The following is a 22,656-nucleotide window of genomic DNA, read 5'->3' on the forward strand; positions in this document are numbered from 1 at the left end:
TCACTGTCCAGGGATTTACTGCTGGAAACACACCTTGGTTCCATGACATGACTCTGGAAGCAAGAGCTTCTGTCCAGGGATTTACTGCTGGAGGTACAGCTTGAGTCCATGGAGTGACTCTGGATGCACCAGCCTCTGTCCAGGGATTTACTGCTGGAGGTACAGCTTGGGTCCATGGAGTGACTCTGGATGCACCAGCCTCTGTCCAGGGATTTACTTCTGAAGGGATAGCTTGGGTCCATGGAGTGACTTTGGATGCATCAGCTTCTGTCCAGGGATTTATTCCTGGAGGTGCAGCTTGGGTCCATGGCATGACTCTGGATGCACCGGCGTCTGTCCAGGGATTTCCTTCTGGAGATACAGCTTGGGTCCATGATGTGACTCTGGATGTACCAGCCTCTTTCCAGGGATTTATTGCTGGAGGAAGAGCTTTGTTCCATGATGTGACTCTGGATGCACCAGCCTCTGTCCAGGGATTTATTGCTGGAGGTACAGCTTGTGTCCATGGAATGACTCTGGATGCACCAGTGTCTGTCCAGGGATTTACTACTGGAAGTACAGCTTGGGTCCCTGGCAAGACTCTGGAAGTGACAGCCTCTGTCCAGGATGGTACAGCTTGGGTCCATGGAATGACTCTGGAAGTGACAGTGTCTATCCAGGCATTTACTGCTGTAGGAGATTGTGTCCATGGCATCACTCTGGAAGTGACAGCCTCTGTCCAGGTATTTACTGCTACTGGAAATACTACTTGGATCCATGGTATGTCTCTCAAAGTGACAGCTTCTGTCCCTGGATTTACTGCTACAGATATAGCTAGGGTCCATGATGTGACTCTGGAAGCAACAGCCTCTGTCCAGGGATTTACTGCTGGAAATTCAGCTTGGAACCATGGTGTGACTCTGGAAGTGATAATCTCTGTCCAGGGTTTCACAGCAAGAGCCTGACCCTGAGTTAGGGCTGTGACTGTGTCACTCTCAAATTGTGTCCAAGTTTTAACCACTACAGATTGAATAAGAGTGAATTGTGGGAATATTTCAAAAGTAGACCAAGGAATTACTGTTTTGGCTTGGGTCCAAAATATATCTGATGAGGTTAATATCTGTGTCCAAGGTTTTGCTCTTGAAGATTCATCCAGGGCCCACACTGTGACTGTATCTGCTACAGACTTTGTCCAGGGATTTATTGCTGGAGATTCGGCCTCAGGCCACAGGATAATTGTATCAGCTACAGCCTGTGTCAATGAACTTACTGCTGGATATTCAGCTTGTGTCCATGGCATGACTAAGGAAGCTACAGGCTCTATCCAAGGATTTGCTTCTGGAGATTCAGTCTGAGTCCACAATATGACTATACTAGCCTCAGGCTCAACTGATGGTTTTAGGGCTGGAGATTTGTACTCTGATTCAGACTGTGTCCAGGTATTTACTGCCAGAAATTGAACCTGAGTCCAAGTATTTACTGATGGACATTTAGTCTGTGTCCATTCTGTGACTCTATAAGCTATAGGTTGTGTCCACTGATTTACAGCTAGAGATTCAGCCTGGGTCCATAATGGGACTATGGAAGCTATAGCTTCTATCCTGGGAATTAAGGGTGGAGATTCAGACTGAGTCCACCTTTTGACGGTACCAGTTTCAGTGTCCAATGTTTGGGGCTACTGCTGTGTCCAAAGTTTTACTTCTGAAAATTGAGATTTGGTGCCTGGTGTGACTTTATCAAATTTAGTCTCTATCCAGGGCTTCATGGTTGGAAAAAATCCCATGGTCCATGGTATGGCTGTTTCAGAAACAGCCTCTGTCCAGGTATTTTCTTCTGGGGATTCATTCTGAGTCCATGGTATGACTGTGTTATTTTCAGTCTGTGTCCAGGTATTTACTGCAAGAGATTCATCCTGGATCCAAGGTGTGACTGTAACATTTTCAGGTTGTGTCCAGAGATTTACTACAGGAGATTCAGCCTGGGTCCATGTTGTGATTGTGTCAGTTTCAGATTGTGTCCATGGATTCACTGCTGGAGACTCAACCTGAGACCATGATGTAAATGTGTCAGGTCCTGGCTGTGCCCAGGGACTTAATGCTGGATATCTACCATGGGTCTGCAGTGTGACGAGATTAGTTTTGGGCTTGGTCCAGGAATTTATTGTAGCAAATTCAGCCTGGGTCCAAGGTGTGACTGTGTCTGTTTCAAACTGTGTCCAGGGATTCACTGCAGGAGATTTAGCCTGGGTCCACCGTGTGACTATATCAACTATTGTCTGTGTCAAGAGATTTATGATTTCAGAATTTGCCTGTGTCCAGAGTGTGACAGTATCAATTTCAAATTTTTCCATGGATGTACTGAAGGAGATTCAACTATGTTCATTGGTGTTACTGTGTCACCTACAGCATCTGTCCAGGGATTTACTACTGGGGACTCACCAGGGGTCCATGGTGTGATTGTGTCAGCCAAAGGTTTTGTCCAAGGGTTTACTTTTAGAGATTCACCCTGAGTCCCCTGTGTAATTGCATCAGTTTCAGACTGTGTCCAGGGATAGACTAGAGGTGATTCAGCTTGGTTCCACAGTAAGATTGTATCAGATACTCCCTGTGACACAGACTTTATTACTAGAGATTCAGCCTGAGTCAGGGATGCAGTTGTGAAAGCCACAACCTCTGTCCAGGTTTTCACTGATGGAGACTGATCCTGAGTCAGTAGTGTTACTGTGAAACCTACAGCATCTATCCATGGATTTACTGCTGCAGATTCAGCCTGATTCCATGGTAATAATGTGGCAGCTATAGCCTCTATCAGTGGATTTACTACTGGTGATTTTGTCTGGGTCCATGGTGTGACAGTGAAAACTACAGTCTCTGACCAGGGATTTACTAATGGAGTTTCAGTCTGGGTCCCCAGTGTGGCATCAGTCAAAGGGTCTGTCCAGGTCTCTACTGCATGACATTCATCCTCAGTAAATGATGTGATTGTATCTAACACAGTTTGTGTCCACTGATTTATGGCTGGAGGTTCACTCTGGGTCCATTGTATAACATTATCAGATATAGGCTCTGTCCAAGAATTTAGTGCTATAGAATCAGTCAGGGTCCACAGTGTGTCTACATCAGCTATAGATTGTGTCCAAGGATTTACTGCTGGAGATTCAACCTGGGTCCATGGTATAACACCATCAAATACAGTCTCAGTCTCTGTCCAGGGATTTACTGCTGGAGACTCCGCCATGGTCCATGGTGGAAGTATTTCAGCTATAGGTTGTGGCCATAAATTTACTCCTGGAGTTTCTGCCTGGGTCCAAGTTGTGACTGTATCAGTTTCAGATTGTGCCCAGGGATTTACTTCTAGATTTCCTTTTTTGGTCCACATTGAGGCACTATCAGTTTCATACTGTCTCCAGGAATTTCCTGCTAAAGATTCTGTCAGAGTCCATGTTATAAATGTATGAGTTTCAGACTTTTTCAAGGAATGTAATAATGGAGACTCATTCTGAGTACATAGTGTGACTGTATCAGCTACAGGCTGGGTCCAAGAATTTACTGCTAGAGATTCAGCTTGAGTCCATTGTGTGCCTGTCCCAGCTACAGTATCGATCCAGGGATTTACTGCTGGAGATTCAGGCTGCGTCCACAGTAGGAGCGTGTTAGTTTCAGACTGTATCCAGGGATTTACTGCTGGGGACTCAGCCTGCAACCATTGTGTATCACGTATAATTTTCACCCAAGGAAGTACTTCTGAAGGTTCACCTTGGGCCCATTGTGTGACTGTATCAGCCATAGGCTTTGTCCAGGGATTTACCGCTAGGGACTCATCCTGGGTCCATGATATGACTGTATCATTTTCAGACTGTAACCAGGGATTCACTGCTGGAGATTCAGCCTGTGTCCAGATGGCTGTGTCAGCTACAGTTTTTGTTGAGGAATTTATTTCTGAAGGTTCACCCTGGTTCCAATGAGTGACTGTATCATCTATAGTCTGTGTCCAGAGATTTGCCACTGGCAGTTCAGGCTGAGTCCAGTGTGGGACTATATGAGACAGAGGATACATCAAGAGCCTTTGTCCTGGAAATTCAGTCTTTGCCCATGTTGTGACAGTGTCAGCTAAAATATCTGTCCAGTGATTAATTGCTGAAGCTTCTCACTGTGTTGAGAGTATAACTGTTTCGGTTTCAGACTGTGCCCAGGGATTAACTTCTGGAGTCTCAGCCTGTCCCCATGCCCATGGTGTTGATGTATCAGCTTCATTTTGTGCCCTGGGATTGATTATACCCACATCTGGCTGAATCCAAGGTCTTATGTCAGATTCAGATTGTGTCCAGAATCTAACTTTATCACCTTCAAGCTCATCCAAGGGCCTCACAGTGTAAATGTCATGTTGTATCCAGGCTCTTAGCTTGTCTGCCACAGGTTGGTTCCAGGGCCTAACTATTTCTGTTTTGGACTGAATCCAGTGGTGGGCTACTTGGAATACTGGCTCTGTCCACATTGTGGGTGTCTCCACTTGAGTCTGGAACCAATGTCTGACATTGTCAGCCTCAGATTTAGTCCAAAGCCTGGGTATATCACCTTCAGGTTGGGTCCAGGAATGCGCTGTTTGAAATTCTGTCTCAATCCAAGATTTGAATGTATGCATTTGAGTATACAACCAGGGTCTGACTCTATCAGCTTCAAGCTCAGACCAGGCAATGGTTGTCTGAGATTCAAGTTGGTTCCATGTTCTGAATGTATTGGTTTGTATTTGCAACCAAAGTCTAGCTACATCAGCTTCAGGCCCTGTCCAGGGTGTAATTGTATTAACTTTAGACTGCGACCAGATTCTGAATGTCAATGCTTCAGGCTTCATCCATGGTTGGATGCTACTAGCTTCGGACTGAGTCCATGGTCTCACTATGTCAACTTCAGGCTGAGTCCAAGGGTAGAGTGTTTGCAAGTCTGGCTGAGACCTTGCTCTCATTTGATTAGACTGAGTCCAAAACCAGGATCTGGCTGTACCAGCTTTAGGCTTGTTCCCAAGTCTGAAGGTTTCAATTTCAGTGTGTGTCACGGATCTAATTATACGTGCTTCTGACTGGGTCCAATGTTTGTCTTTACCATTTTCAGTCTGGGCTCTAGGTCTGACTATTTGAAACTTAGGCTGAATCCAGCATCTGATTCTTTCAGTTTCAGTCTGTAACCATGGTCTGATTTCTGCTTTCAGCTGAGTCAGTGGTTTTCTTGCTTGGGTTTCTGGCTGGTTCCAGGTTTGGATTATGGCAGCTTCAGGTTTACTCCAGGGCCTGGTTGTATCAGCTTTAGACTGAAAAAAAGGCTTAATTACATCTGTAATAGTATGTATCAAAAACCAGGTTGTATCTGCAGTTTGAATCTGGGGTTTGACCATAACAGATTCACGTTTACTCAATGGACTTATTCTCTCCATTTGACTTGAGGCTTTGCCCAGACTGGTATTATATTGTGCCCAAGACTTAATAGTGTTGCTTGCAGATGGTATCCAAGTGAAAGGCATATTAAGTGCTGAAGAAGTCCACAATTGAGCTGACTTAGATTCAGGGAGAATCCAGTATTCATTAGTCTTTTCTGTAAGTTCTTGGGATCCATCTAAATTTAAGACTGACTGAAACCAGGGTTCCAACCTAAGAGTTACTGTAGGATACTGAGATCCATCTGCATTTAGCGTGGAATGAGTCCAGAATTCATTTTTATTAACTGTTAAAGGAACCCATGCATTCAAGTTATAAGTTACTGGTTTAAAAGCAGTGTGAACTCTACCGACTACATGGTGTATTTGGCTTCCAATATTCTCTTCACTTGATTGTATCTGCATCACTGTTCCAGTTTTATCAGGTACAGAATGTGTCCAAGGTCCAATGTCAGGGGTAATTTCTAGCCAGGGTCTAGCTAGAAGTTGACCATGGAAAGGAACCTTACTAGACTGAACTTGAAACTGTACAGTATTAACCCCAGAAAGAAGGTGGGATCCATCTATGCCACTTGAAAACAAAACCCAGGATATAGCAGAACTAACTAATGGTAGAGTATGAAGCCCAATGATACCAGCTAAAGGATTAACCCAGGGGTTTACTGAATTGGTCATCCTTTGGTACTGATATTTCATTGTATCTTTCTGAGGAAGGTCCAAGGGTATAGATTTATCAGGTGTTGGAGGCTTTGGGGGTCCAGAAAGAACCAAAGTTTCAGAAGTACCAGCTATTGGGGTATTCCAGGGCTCAGAAATATCAGAAGGATCCCGCTGTTTGATAACAAGAGACGTCCAAGATTGTATCATTGGGAATTTGCTAGTTGAGGAGAGCTGACTAGCTTGAAGGTGTAACTGTCTACTGCCAGGAAAAGAGTCTCTATTATTTAAACGAAAAAATACTGGAGGAGGATTCCGGTGTTGTCTGTTCAGTGGGAAAGTGCCTAATCTTCTCTTCCGTGACTGTACAGAGAGTCTGTGGGAGGTCAAAATGGCAGTACCCCTGTTCAGGCTAAGCCTGTCTTGTGGACGATGTTCTACCCCAGGAGTAAAATTGCAGGGTAGGGAAAAAATAGGATCCAGTGGCTTCTGAGATGTCTTGATAAGCCATTTCACCCAAGATAAATATGGGGCTGTCTTGATGACAAGAACAGGGTCATAACAGGCCATTGAGGATTCACTGACCAGGCCTACCAGTTCCCAGTGGTTGCCACAGAGGCAGAGAACAGGACTACCCTGCTGTACCTGAATGAGGAAAAAAGATAAGCCGTATTTATATGGGACAAACGGGCAGACAAACATAAATCGTAAGAATATATTAAAATATATGTAACATAAGTTATATGTAAATATATAATATATAAATTATAAAATATATGGCTACACTTTTTTCATAAATAATATTTGTATATTATATACATATTATCAATAAATACATTGAAATACATAAGATTTATATATTTTTCTACCATATATCCATATGACATGGTGAAAAATAATAAATGTTACCTGGTACATACTTCTTAAAGCTCCAGAATAACTTACACACACATAATTGTAACTCCATTTAAAGGAGAAAAACCAAATCACAAAGGATATTTAGAGAAAACTCCCGTGCTCTAAATAGCAATTACATATTCAACATTCTTTATTTGGATATCACTTATTCCCTTTGCTGAGTATTTCTAGGCAGGGCACATCTTACACAATCATATGTAATGACTGTGTTTATCCTTATCACTCCACGTCATTACTCTGGTTCAAGTTGTCCTCATTTGTTTTCAAACCATTCTCATTTCTGCTATTCTCTCATACCCAAACTTATTCCATGCTTTGTTCCTCCTGGCAGGCAGGATGATACTCAGAGTAAAATCCAAAGGTGTTGTTAATTAGTTTCTGATCTCAGCTCAACATTTTTCCTTTGTTCATTTTGCTACCATCATATTTGTTTCATTCTTCACGGAAATTTTTCCACAGTAGTATCCTTTGCCTGGAATTGGCTTCCCTCATGGGATTTACTTGGGTTGATTTCTCAAGCCTTTAGGTTTTTGGTCAAATAGAACATTTTTAAAGATCTTCTGCATTTCTCCTATTTTAATAGCACACCTTCATTATTTTCTTGGGAAACAATTGTTAGCTTTTGAGTAAGCTTCATGTGGATAAGGATAATTATATGCTTTTTTAAACTGCTGCATCTTAGCATAGCACCAAATCATGTTTAGGCAATCAATATTTAATGAATGAATGATTCCTTATTGTTTTTGCAGTTCATGCCATACCATTTTGTAGGAATAAATGTGAAGAGTACAAAGGTACTTTAATAGACTTTGTTGGTCAGATACCTAAATAAATCTGACTTCTTTAATTTAATTTTAAAGGCCATCTTTCATCCCACCTTCCAGAACAGAAAATATTTGATTCTTCTAAAATATATTTTTTTTGCATTAAAATCTTTCTGTGACTCCAAGGACTTCAACAACTAACTCCAGGCACCATTACTTCATAATTGGTCCAAAGGAATTTTCTTTTCTCATTTTTTAAATATTTTTTACCATCATGTGCCCCTTACAAATTTTAAAACTCAAATATTTTCTATGCATTAAATGTTCATTACATTTGCACATCTTATTTCTATTGTGAAGAGCTACTTTCCTCTCAAAATTTTAAGTATGCCTTCATCTATGCAAATGTAGATATAATTGTTATCTCCACTGTTCACAATAAAGATTTCTATAAGATTAACAAAATTTTATTTTTACTAAATTACTGCACTAATCTCTCGTATCAAATCATAAACTCCGGTGACCGGGCCCAGAAAATCGGGATTTTCTAAGAACGGGGACCAGGCCTGTTTCCTCTATGTACCCTGTCAATTTGTAATCTACCACGCTGTGGTTACCTTGTCTTTCTTAATTTCAAATTTCTCAAATATTGGTTTCAGCTCTTTGTTCTTTTGGGCTTGACAAAGTTTTGGCAATATGTGTATTAAGAAGAATTTGATATCACCTATATTCCTTTTGCATCACAGATTTTAGCATCTTCCTTATTTGTAAATTTCAAACGTTTTTATTTTTGCCTCTCACTTTTTTTGCCTTAAATTTCTTTGTAGCCATTTGTGACTTCTTAAATTTTATCTGTTACAAACTAAATATTACTATATGTAGTATATAACACAAATATTACTACATATCTTCTAGGTTGAGCTTTGGGAATATAAGGTCACAATAGTCTTTAAAAATATATATTGGTAGCAGGTACTCCTCATCACTAGTTCAGTTACAATATTTTTGTAGCTTCAGGATGGAGAGATAATAATTATACCTCATAACCAAAGACTTTTTAGTACTCGGTTTGTTTTTGTAAAACTGAGTTCTATTTGTATTCTAACAACCCAATCCAAAGATAACCTGTTCTTCCCATTGCTTCGAATATATTTTAGCAAAATTTCTAATTCTGAAATTTTATTGATGAAAATATTCCTGCTTTGTTTGTCACCTTAAGAATAAATATATCTTTGAATCTTTATTTGACATAATGTACGTATGATTATATAATCACATAAACATTACACCGGTGGATTGCATGTGAAAGGAAAGAATCTTTCTTTTTTTATTAAGGGAGTAAGGGTCAACATGTTATCTGACCCTCTTAAATTTTTAGGTGTACAGTGTAAGATTGTTAACTATATACACTAGGTTGGTCAGCAGATCTCCAGAACTTATTCATCTTGCATAAATGAAATTGTATCCATTTTACATTTTGCATATAGTTTTACATCTCCCCCCAATGGTAACTCTGCCCTTATACAGTAAGTACCCAGCAGTCTCCTTGTGGCTGACTCCAGATGCATAAATTGTTACTTTTAGGTAGGTGGATATGTTGATGGTGGCAGAATGAGAGGTCCAGCAGCTTAACTGACAGCTTTTTGATACTGGTTCCAAAGTTACTGTGGTCTGAGGGAATAGAGATAGAAAGGACTATGAGATATGGGTTATTATATTATTATGATTTACTACTAGGTTGGTATAACTTTCAATCTTTTAATCACACAAAATTACTGAGATACTCTGACTCCTCCTTCCCTTCCATCTAATCTCATACACACTTATTTCATACTTTCTTGTATTTTTTAGCTGTTCCTAAATCCCTCTTAAGTAATAGAACACAGAATATTATAACCCAGGATATTGTCACTTTTCCTTCTTTACACGATGTGAAGTGGAATAATACGGCCTTAATTATTTACAAGATTTTTTAACATCCTGTTTTATTTTTGCATTGTTTTGCTTTGTTTTTTCTATATCATTATATGAGCTACATTTATGATATGACAGAACATGACACTTGAGCTTACTCTGATATTGGTATACCCTGCAGTGTTATAACAGCTCTTCCAGAGATGTTATAAGTGTGATAAAGTGGTATTCCCCCCACCCTGATAGGGTACTGTAGCAGGATGACTCCTATGTCTCCTTTGACTGGATCCATTCCAACTTGTGGACCAAAACTGGGGTGCAGGCATATTGTATGGCCAAGTAAGATATCTTCTTGGTCAATGACTGCTGAAATGTCAGAGTCCAAATGTTTCCTAAAGGAATAGAAAAGTGCAGAAGAGCATAATGAAATTGGACTGAGAAAAACATTTCATTAAACTTCATTTAACCTGAAATGTTAATGTAATCCAACAATTTTCTATTTACATCCCTGTAAAATGATGCTCTACATTGCACACTGAATAGAATTTGACTTTTAGAACTCCAAGCTTCATTTTTAATATGTTATTTTCCAAAGACAATGTCCCTTGAATGCATCATTATCCAATGCAAATAAAATTAATTTTGACAAAAAAATATAAAATGTATATGTAACTATGATCCCTTTACCATGATTCTAGCTGTACTTACAGTTTATTCAGACAGCTGGCTGTGGAGAGGATCCACCACTGACTCAGAATAATGCCCTGGCAGTTTTCAGCCATGGACACTAGCCATGGGAAGTTGCTGGATGCTGTCAATGGGGCAATCGTTGGGGTCAATGAGATTAACAACTGCTTTTGAGAATTGGATACTAAAAGGCCAGCTAGGGAGGAGAAAAGGTAAATATAACATGAAAAACTTCATCTTGCTGAATGATTATTGAGATTTGTCATCCTAACTTTCACTTGTTGAAGATGTGAAATAAGAGAATATAGAGAAGAATGAGAAACATAAATAAAAGTGGCAAAATGTAAGATTAGATGAAAGACAAACATGATAAGAAGTAGGAAATGAAATAAACATCAAGGACAAAAACAGAAGATATTTTAAAACGTTAAGGAAAATAAAAATTATTTCCCCAGTGATAAGACAAACAGAGGAGAAAAAAATTCCCAATTGTCTGTAACTTACCACCACAGCAGTGAAAAAACAGTCCCCAAAACTGATAGAAGCCAAGTGGAGATCTCATGTTGGCTCAAGTGGATATGAATGCAAGATAGGGTTCTAGTCGAGTAGATGCCAGGGTTGGGATTGAAATTATAGCATATAGAATGTCTGATATCATAATACCTACTTATGAGATAACTGCATTCTTCTATCATGATCACCCAACTAGAAATGTTACCCATATTTACACAAGTTAAATGTAACTTAAAAATGAAACAAACCTTTATTTAGTTCAATGTTAACTTTCATTTTTTGGAGTGAGACAATGAAATATCCCATTCCCACACTTTGTAAAGAATATAATCTATCTGGCATTACCATGTAGCTTTACGTACCTGCCACATATACATACTAAATAAAAGAATTAGTTCCAAATGATCTAACACAGAAGGTTATGAAATACCGATCAATAATAGTTTAAAATAACTTACAAATCAGTATGAAAATGATAGAAACTACAATTGTAGAAAATTAACTCAAGAGCTCCAAACCCTTCTCTCTGACGACAATCTTGGGCAAAGAGCAACAATTCAATAAATACTTACCTACTCTCATGGAGTGTGCCATAAGTTGAACACACAAATCTGAGGACAAGAAGCCTTGGCCTTCCTAAGTTTTTTAATTCAGTAGAGGAATATATTAGCTAAGGTTAGTTTCTGCTGGACTAGACAGAAAATATAAATCAATTATATAAGAATAAATATATATTTCATATGATAGGAGTCGTGAGATACCTGTGAATTCGGCTTCATGAATTTATCTGAGTTCTTTCTATCATTCTGGTCAGCAATTTTATTATTTGAATTCCATTCTGACAATGCCTAAAAAATGCTTTATCTCTACCATGTCCTTGTTCAGAACAGCAATTAAAAACAGAGAAAGAAGGGCAAAGGCAAAATCTAATGTCTTCCGTTTAAGTCTTTATTCCATTTTGAGTCTGTTTTTGTGTATGGTATAAGGAAATGGTCCAGTTTCATTCTTCGGCATGTGGCTGCCCAATTCCCCAACACCCTTTAGTGAAGAGACTGTCTTTTTTTCCATTGAATATTCTTTCCTGTTTTGTCGAAGATTAGTTGACAACAGAGTTGAGGGTCCATTTCTGGGCTCTCTATTCTGTTCCATTGATCTATGTGTCTGTTTTTGTGCCAGTAGCATACTGTCTTGGTGACAGCTTTGTAATAGAGTTTGAAGTCCGGTATTGTGATGCTGCCAGCTTTGCTTTTCTTTTTCGAGCTCGCTTTGGCTACTTGGGAGTCTTTTCCGGTTCCATACAAATTTTAGTTTAGTTTATTCTAGCTCTGTGAAGAGTGCTGGTGGTATTTTGATAGGGACTGCATTAAATGTGTATGTTGCTTTGGGAAATATGGGCCTTTTAACAATGGTTTTTATTCCTATCCCTGAGCATGGAACATTTCCATTTCTTTGTTTCCCTTTCAATTTTTTTTCAGAAGTGTTCAACTTTTGCAGAGTACAGATCTCTTTCCTCTTGATTAGGTTCGTTCGTAGGTATCTTATAGTTTTTGGTGTAATTGTAAATGGGATCAATTTCTTTTTTTAAGTTTACTTTTTTATTATGTTCGGTTAGGCATCATATAGTACATCATTAGTTTCTGATGTAGTGTTCAATGATTCCTTAGTTGCATATAACACCAAGTGCTCATCACACCTGCCCTCCTTAATACTCTAGAGAAGAACACAAGCGACGACCTCTTGAACCATGGCCATATCATCTTCTTACTATACACATTTCTGGGGGCAAGGGAAAGAAAACCAAAATGAACTTTGGGTCTTCATCAAGATAAAAAGTTTCTGCACAATGAAGGAAACAATCAACAAGCCAAAAAGTTAACTAATGAAATGGGAGAGCATATTTACAAATGACATATCTGATAAAGGGTAGTATCCAAAGTCTATAAAGAAATGATCAAACTCAAATTTAAAATTCAGCCGATGGAATAGGGGAGGATACTTGGAAGTAACATAACTGATAACGGTTGCTATTCAAAATCTATAAAAAACTTATCAAACTCAACACCCAAAAACCAAATAACCCAGTTAAGAAATGGGTAGAAGACATTAATAGACATTTCCCAAAGAAGACATCCAAATGGCCGCTAGGTATATGAAGATGCTCAACGTCACTCAACATCAGGGAAATACAAATCAAACCTACAATGAGATACCACCTCACACTAGTCAGAATGGCTAAAAGGTACCACACAGGAAACAACAGACGCTGGCAAGGATGTAGAGGAAGGGGGACCCTCTTACACTGTTGTTGGGAATGCAAAGTGGTGCACTCTGGAAAACAGTGTGGAGGTTCCCCCCAAAAAGTAAACATAGAACTACCCAATGATCCAACAATCACACTACTGGGAATTGACCCAAAGAATACAAAAACACTAATTCAAGGGAATGCAAGCACCATGATGTTTATCAATATTAGCCAAATTATGGAAACAGCTCATGCGTACATCTGCTGATAAATGGATAAAGGAAACATGGTATGCATGTACAATGAAATATTAATCAGCCATTAAAAAAAGAATGGAATCTTGCTATTTGCAACAATGTGGATATAACTAGAGAGTATTATGCTAAGCAAAATAAGTCAGTCAGATAAAAAAAATACCATATGATTTCACTCATATGTGGATACATAACAAAATGAGTATGGGGAAAAAAGAGAGAGAGAGAGGCAAATCAAGCAACAGACCCTTAACTACAGAGAACTGATGGGTACCAGAGGGGAGAGGGGTTAAATCAGGGATAAGGATTAAGGAGTACACGTGTGATGAGCACCAGGTGTTGTACTGAAGTGTTGAATCACTATATTGCATACTTGAAACTAATCTTACTTTATGCTAACTGGAATTTATTTTTTTTTAAGATTTTATTTATTTATTCATGAGAGACAGAGGAGGAGAGAGAGAGAGGGAGAGAGAGAGAGAGGGAGAAGCAGAGGGAGAAGCAGGCTCCCAAGGAGCAGGGAGCCCGATGTGGGACTCGATCCCAGGACCCCGGGATCATGACCTGAGCCGAAGGCAGACGCTTAACGACTGAGCCACCCAGGCACCCTGGAATTTAAATAAAATCTTAAGAAAGGGGTGCAAACTAAGCTTAGACAAAAGCAAAAGAACTAGCCTCAGCTTAGAAGACCCAAGTTCCAGTTCAAGAGATCCAGAACCATTTCAAGAGCCCTCAAACCTATTATTGGGAACCACAGACTCATATCAGTAAACTAGATACATTTGGGCATCTCAGGAAACATGCCAGAGACCCCAGATACATCAGGAGACCCAGACTTAAGTCCAGAGAACCCAGAACAAATTCTTAATTTGCCAAACCCTCCCCAGAAGAGCATAAACCCATTCCAACGGAATCAAACTCTACTCAAAGAGATATATAGGGAATTAGGGGACCCCAGGCCCAACACAGAACATGAGACCAACTTCAATAAGATCCCCCTCTCACCTCAAGCAGCCCTAAACCCACTTTAAAAGTCCCCAACCCAGTTCAGTTCATCCAGAGTCAACCTGAGATCTCAGACTCATTTCAGGGGAACATACATTTGTCTTCATATTCTTGTTGTCCTCAAAAGACTAGCTCTACTTTCTGTGGTGTGTATTGCTAGACTGACAATTGTTGATAAGGTTACCTTGGAATATAATGAAACAGGACTATTACTTAAGGCTGGAAAAGCATGTAAAAGTAACAACTGAGTTTGAAGGGAGCCAAAGAAGAAAATCCTAGGACATGAAGCCCAAAGTGTTAGATGGCAGAACGAGGAGAGTAATGGTTATTATAATGAACTTCCGAGTTTGCCGTGTGAATGTGTGGTTGATGGCAGACATCAGAGTGGTTTCAGGAAACTTATATAGCAGTTATCTCCAACTCATGAAGGCAGAATCATGTCCAATGCCAGACAATTATGAAGGACCTTCACTGAGGTTTTGGAATTTTATGATGATGATATTGGTGATTTTGGAAAATTGCTCACAGTCATAGTTATTTCCTGAATCAGACCACGGAAGATGAAAGGACTTCTTTCCAAAGGTGGCCCATAGATAATATGCTGGTGCAGTGAACTCTTTTAGATTTACATGCACTCACTCATTCTTTTTTCTTTTTTTTAAAGATATTATTTATTTATTTGACAGAGAGCAGGACAGAGAAAAGAGGGAGAAGCAGGTTTCCCACGGAGCAGGGAGCCTGATGCGGGGCTCAATCCCAGGACTCTGGGATCATGACCTGTGCCAAAGGCAGAAGCTTAACCGGCTCAGCCACCCAGGTGTCCCCGTTTGTTCTCTTTCCCTACGGCTTCTTGAAAACAAGGTAAGCAACAGAGGTCATATCCAAGTTAGGTGGGTTTCTGTACCTAACTTGTAATTGTCACACGTTTTGCAGATTATTTTTTTTATAACCTAGTGCCTAGAAAACTTAAACCGCAAGTAAACAAGTTGTTAAAGTAAGAAAAAAAGGCAGTCTTGTTAAAGATTTCATAGAAACAAATAGGATCAGTACAATAATAGATGGCAGCCCAATTAGTAGGCAGATACACCTTATTAGCAATTACTTAGGGCTTCTAAGAAAAATTGTCAATGTATTTGTATTTTAGAGTTTATCTGATTCCTCTGGATGGATGTTATCCCATCTAATTAGGGAGAGAAATTTCTAGAGGTTTTGTTTTTAGAACATAGTCTCAAGGAAAGGTGAAATTATACTTAAGGTCATCTGGGTATATTAGACAATATAAAAATGCAAGGAATATGTACTTTTGCCCCCCATAATAAGAGTGTATCTGTATTGCATTTGTAAGTATTTGTATTGGCAAAGTAATGTAATCGAAAATGCCTGTATCTCTGAAAGGACTCTTGGTTATATTACAGTGGAAGTATACACTGCCCTTTCTAAAAAGTATTGAGGTTTATGGAGGTTCCTTTCAAAGTCTAGAGAGAAAATGTGAAGCCCCCTTCAAGTGTCAACAAAATGGATGCCTTTAAATCTGATATGGGTGTAGGAGATTGGGGGGAAATGGAGGTTCCTGAAACAAAGTAATAACAGGAATCAGAAGTAGGACTGTGAGATTTTGCTCTGTGTTGTGTAAAGGCATTCCATAGATTTGGGCATCTTTGGAGCGACAGAGGAATTTTTAGGAATTTTTAAGGGGAAAGCAGCTATTGTGAGCAGGAAGAGCCAGAGATGGTACAATGTAAGTGTCATTATGGGAAGCTACATTTGCAATGGGAAAAATTACATGGCTAGCAAAGGGATGCTGGAGTGAATAGAGATGAAAGAACAGCAAATAAAGATAAAAAGTGAGTACTGGAGGAGAAGAGTCTCCTGTGGTGTGTGCGCTTGTTCTGGTACCTGGGGTAGAAATTGAGCCCTTCTTGACGTCATCCACTCATTTCCAACTTTTTGAGAAAGCTGTTTACTTCACGGGCACTCAGTTTTAAGGTTTCCAGCTGGAGTGGCCTTCCACTCAGAGTAGTTTTATACCTTTTCAGTTAAGAACCATAAATCCAAAGTTGGGTCCTGAAAGTTTGGCAGCACTGTCAGGAGGATGAAGACTAAAAGGCCATAAGCATTTTGTTCTAACTCAAAACAGCAGAAAACTGCAAAAACAAACAAAAAACAAATTGGGATTTATGTAAGTAAAGACTTCATTTTAAGAAAGCACAAAACTGCTTAATATAATAATGCTCCAATGTTAGAATCCACACGTATCTCAAAATCAAACAGAAAAAGTCTTTTCATAAGAGGTAGGGATAAGAATGAAGGGGGAGAAATCGGAGGGGGAGGTGAACCATGAGAGACGATGGACTCTGAAAATCAAACTGAGGGTTCTAGGGGGAAGGGAGTGGGGGGATGAGTTAGCCTGGTGATGGGTATTAAAGAGGGCATGTTCTGCATAGAGCACTGGTTGTTATACGCAAACAAGGAATCATGGAACACTACATCAAAAACTAATGATGTAATTTATGGTGATTAACATAACAATAAAAAATTTTAAAAAAAGAGATGTGGTGTATAAAAAAACAAAAAAAAACTAATGATGTAATGTATGGTGATTAACATAACATCATAATAAAAAATAAATAAATAAAAAAGAGGTAGGGATAAACAGAGCTCATAGGAACTTCCTGGGGGATAAGCAGATTGATGAGCAGGAAGCAAAATAGGGGTGTTTTAATAGGAAATGTTTCTGAGCTGATACTCAGAATGGGCTGTTAGGAAATATGTCTTGACCTTGATATGTTAGTGCTTGACCAAAACGGGCAAGCCAAAGTTTAAGGGACTCTGAGCAGGAGAAAAGATTGATTATATATAGTTCACCAAGCCAAGTACATAGGTAAGTAATGGGAAACTGTAGGCATTTGGTTATTGCATGACCAGAAGAGGACCTGAAAACATATAAACTATAATTTCTAAAACATCATTCAATATAATGTGTACTCAAATTATTTTTTTCTTATACATGGCAAACATTTCAATGGTTTCTTTGAAATAGAATCCAATAAGAATTGAACATTGTTATTGGCTTGTATACGTTTAAGAGTCTTTTAAGGGGCACATGGGTGGCTCAGTCAGCTGGGTGTCTGCCTTTGGCTCAGGTCATGATCTCAGGGGCCTGGGTTCAAGTCCCACATCAGGCTCCCTGCTCAGTGGGGAGTCTACTTCGCCCTCTCCCGCTGCCTGCAGTTCCCCCTGCTTGTCCATTCTCTCTGTCAAATAAATAAATAAAATATTTTATTAAGAAAGAGTCTTTTAAAAAAGCTTCCCCTTCAATTCTTATTTTTTTCTATTTGATTTTAAGCCAGGTTAATTATCCTATATAGTTCCTTATTGTTTGAATTTTGTTCCTTATATTTATTCATGTAATATAATTCAACACCTTCCTCTACTCACAATATTTCTTCAAAATCCCTAGCAAAATATATTGATTCTGCTTTATCTTCTAATAATGTAACATATCAGTTGTTCTTTTATTATTATGTACACAGTTTTTGATTGTCACTCTTGATAATGTACACACAAGTCATTTCATTTACTATAACTCTATAATCCTCCTTAATACACAATGTTCTCTAAACTATTCTTGATTGTGGGGCGCCTGGGTGGCTCAGTTGGTTAAGCAACTGCCTTCGGCTCAGGTCATGATCCTGGAGTCCCGGGATCGAGTCCCGCATCGGGCTCCCTGCTCGGCGAGGGCCCTGCTTCTCCCTCTAACCCTCCCCGCTCTTATGTACTCTCTCTCTCTCTCATTCTCACTTTCTCAAAATAAATAAATAAATCTTTTAAAAAAATAAAAAATAAGAAAATAAACTATTCTTGATTGTTGATTTTTTTTGAAATGTTGATTTTTTTAAACAAACTGTAAAATCTGACTGGAAATGCAACATACATATATATGAGTTATTATATATTTTTTATTTTATTTTATTTATTTTTTAAAGATTTTATTTATTTGACAGAGAGAGACATAGTGAGAAAGGGAACACAAGCAGGGGGAGTGAGAGAGGGAGAGGCAGGCTTCCTGCCAAGCAGGGAGCCCGATGTGGGGCTCGATCCCAGGACCCTGGGATCATGACCCGAGCCGAAGGCAGACACTTAATGACTGAGCCATTCAGGCACCCCTATATATTTTTATTATGCATAAAAACTATTATGCATAAAAACTGTATGTACACATATACTTAGACATAACATATATATCCCCACATAGAAATGTATATAAGTAAATACATGTACATTCATATTAGGTGTATATATGTGACAATTTTAATATTTTCAATCACCTTTTTCTAAACGATTTGTTTTTCTTATATTTTTTTTAAGATTTCATTTATTTATTTGACAGAGCACAAGCAGAGGGAGAGGGAGAAGCAGGCTCCCCGATGAGCAGGGAGTCTGATGTGGGACTCGATCCCAGGACATTGGGATCATGACCTGAGGTGACGGCAGATGCTGAACTGACTGAGCCACACAGGCACCCCTTCTTTATTTTATTTATTCATTTATTTTTAAAGATTTTATTTATTTTTTGACAGAGAGAGACACAGCAAGAGAGGGACCAGAAGCAGGGGGAGTGGGAGAGGGAGAAGCAGGCTTCCCACTGAGCAGGGAGCCTGATGTGGGGCTCAATCCCAGGACGCTGGGGTGCTGACCTGAGCTGAAGGCAGACGCCTAGCGACTGAGCCACCCAGGCGCCCCAACCCATTCTTTATTTTAGAGAGAGCGCATAGGCGTGGGCATGAGCTCAAGTGAGGGGAGGGGTGGAGGGAAAGGGCCAACCTGACTCTCACCGAGCAGGGAGCCCAACGTGGGGCTGGATATTAAGACCCTGAGATCATGACTTGAGCTGAAATCAAGCTAAATTGACTGAGACACCAAGGCACACCCAGTCACATTTTCAATATTATTTTCACATTATTTAAGGTCATACTGAAGGCACATTATAATACTCATCTCCACATACTCAAGACATTCTTCATGTATTTCCAAGGATTTTTCAGGTTTTTTCTTCAAACCAGAAGAAATGATTATAATGAGAATAAGAATTCGTTTTAAAAAAAAGGATAGTAGTTCATAGTATAGTGGCAATAATCAACTGAGTTAACGAAGTTAAAAGTAAAGGAAGACATTTCCTATTAACATCCAGCAGAAAATAATTATTATATTTTTACTTTTATTCTAACATTGGGTATGCAGTATTTATTTCCATTTAGGAACTGGTCCTCTTCCTAATTTATAATTTGTATTATTGTCTTGTTCTTTTGTCTTATTTTTAGAGGTTATGATTTTAAAATGAATTGACATAGTTAACTTTTGTCACCTGAGTTCTACGAAAATCAAAATACTATAAAAATTGTATGTATGTGTGTGTGTTTATTTCCATTTATCAACAGTATAAATTTTTCAGACTATCCCTTAGAATTCACAATGAATTTATTATCTCAGGATTTCTATTTCTTCTTGGATAATTCTTGACAAATTATGTTTTTTAAATCATCTGTCATCTCATTTTGAAATGAGATCCATTATTACAAGAGGGTGCCAAATATTTCTTATAATTCTTTTTAATTTTTTCTATTGTTAATTTACTCTCCACTCCAATCATGTGTGTTGGTGTTCTGTCATTCCTTTCTATCGCTTTTTTATCCATATTATTAGTGAAAGTACATAATAATGATTCATTTTATGCAAAACAACCAAAGCAGCCAATTCTTTTTCTCTTTTCTTTTTTTTTAAGATTTTATTTATTTGACAGAGAGACACAGTGAGAGAGGGAACACAAGCAGGGGGAGTGGGAGAGGGAGAAGCAGGCTTCCCGCTGAGTAGGGAGCCCTACGCGGGGCTCAGTCCCAGGACCCTGGGATCACGACCCCCAGCCGAAGTCAGACATTCAAAGTACTGAGCCACCCAGGCACCCATAAAGCAGCTAATTCTTTTTAAAATATAATTCTTTAAAATTAGTTTCAGAGGTTGAATTTAGTAATTCATCAGTTACATTTAACACCCAGTGCTCATTACATCAAATGCCCTCCTTAACGCCCATTCCCGTTACCCACCGTCTCCTCACCCGCTGCTCCAACAACCCTCAGTTTGCTTCCTAGAGTTCAGCATTTCTTACGGTTTGCCTCCCTCTCAATTCTCATCTTATTTAGTTTCGATGGTGTTTACCAGTCCCTAAATAATGTGTTGCTTTTAGGCCTCCACTTAATAGAAAGGTAATCATATAATTTCCACCCTTTGTTTTCTTTTGTTTTGTTTGAGTCTTTATTATGTTTCAGGTATTGTGCTCAAGGTATGCTCAGGACATTATTTAACTTTACCCCAACAGTCCTATTTGATAATTCCATTATTATCTCTGTTTTGCAGATTCAGTGAATTTAAGAGGTTAAGTATTTTATTCAATTTCACACAACTCCTACATTTTGAAGCTTAGATTCTTGGTCAGCATGACTACTTTATAATGTTGTGTTAATCAACAGACGCATTCTATTTTGTAGACATTCATATTTCCGGTCAAAAGTATTTTCCTGCAGGTTGTCTTTTGCCTTTAACATTGCATGCTTCTGTACTTTTTTCCAGGCAAATCACATTTTACAATGTTCCCTTTTTCGTCTTCTTCCGCGCTATTTTTAGTAATCCCGCAACTCCCCAAATGCTGTCTCTGCCTAAGATCCTCCTTATATCGTATGTCTAATAAGTTATTTTTTTAAGATTTTATTTTATTTATTTGAGACAGAGAGAGAAAGAATATGAGTGGGGTACCTCCACTGACAAGGGAGCCTGCCCCACGATTTGATCCCAGGATGTTGGGATCATAAACTCAGCCTGATGCAGACGCTTAACCAACTGAGCCACACAGGCACCCCATGTCTAATAAGTTATAATCCGTTTTCTCAAGTCTTGCTCAAAACACATCTCGGTAAATTTTTACCATATATATGATTTAGCAGTTTTCTTTTACAACAAAGTATCTGGTTCTAATCATTAGATTTAAATCATAATTTTTCTAGAGATAGATCCCTGAAATTGTGAAAAAGTTTTGAAGTTCTTTTTGTTTCCTTTCTTGCAAAATGAACATGTTATAGGAGTTCCAAACATTAACCGGCTAAGACAGTATCTTTAGATGTTTTATCTAAAAAACTGATCCTGATAATTGTTTACAAAATGACAGTCACTGTTGTTGTTTATTAAATATGTGTTTTTCACAGCCTCCTCATTACAGTTTTTTAAATGAGTACTGGTTTGTAAAGGATTATCCACATTATCCATTCCATTTATGAGAAAGAGTAGAACAGCTAATAAACTTTGTTGTAAAAGCCAAAAAAAAGAGACAGTCACTATTATTTGCATAACCTTTTAAAAATAACTGGAGCATTTTCTCATGCTTTTTATGGCACCAAACACATTGTATTATTTCTATGTGTGCTTTCCCAATGAGGTCCTTTCACTGCATTATATAGTAGTTGTTCATTTGTATTAATTATCAATTGGTAGTGATACATTATTTAATTACTTATAGCATTATTAGTAAAACTCATGAATAAAATCCATTTCTCCAAGAAAGGGCACATATTAACTATACAAAATGAGAAAAAAGTAATTGTTAATGTTGATCTGGCTATGGGAAAATTAATGTATTTCTGGTAAGAATATAATACATGTGGGGATATAATGTTAGAATGGTTACCAAGGGGCAGCTGGTTGGCTCAGTTGTTAAGCGTCTGCCTTCGGCTCAGGTCATGATCCCAGGATCACGGGATCGAGCCCTGCATCGGGCTCCCTGCTCCACAGGAAGCCTGCTTCTCCCTCTCCCACTCCCCCTGCTTGTGTTCCCTCTCTCGCTGTGTCTCTGTCTATCAAATAAATAAATAAAATCTTAAAAAAAAATAATGGTTTACCAATCTGTCATTAAAAACAATTTTCTAAAATAATATATAGGTATAAAAATAACTTTACCTTTTGTGCATAAATTCATTGGCGGGTTTTACCTGAAGGAAAAATACTGAAATGAGAAATTAAGGTTTTGGTCCAAATATAATCCACAGTATATTCATTATAATAGTACACATCAAAATTCTCAGTACTTCATAATTGAGAAATATTATAAAAATTAGCAGACATAAGTTTCTTAAAATAGATATGAGCACTGAAATTGGTATCTATAGTATCATTTAAGTTCTAAATTTTGAGATAAATACAAATTATGTCTATGTTGACATAATTTATAATTTGTATTATCATATTGTTCTTT

At 38.5% G+C, this 22,656-nt stretch overlaps 1 protein-coding gene across 1 annotated transcript; it reads right to left on the bottom strand.

Moving 5' to 3' along the window:
• Positions 1–260: 260 nt before the first annotated feature.
• On the bottom strand, positions 261–10,908 carry LOC148161719 (uncharacterized). Its single transcript, XM_088020615.1, is given in 11 exon segments — positions 261–833; positions 1,118–2,316; positions 2,319–2,583; positions 2,845–4,824; positions 4,885–6,708; positions 9,280–9,416; positions 9,818–9,844; positions 9,847–9,861; positions 9,864–10,051; positions 10,368–10,530; positions 10,851–10,908. Coding segments are annotated over 11 exon segments (6,429 nt in total).
• Positions 10,909–22,656: the final 11,748 nt, after the last annotated feature.

Source organism: Eumetopias jubatus, unplaced genomic scaffold (genome assembly GCF_037043125.1).
Source record: "Eumetopias jubatus isolate StellerSeaLion01/CBP00866 unplaced genomic scaffold, mEumJub1_p1.0 scaffold_86, whole genome shotgun sequence".
In the NCBI taxonomy this organism is placed as follows: Eukaryota; Metazoa; Chordata; class Mammalia; order Carnivora; family Otariidae; genus Eumetopias; species Eumetopias jubatus.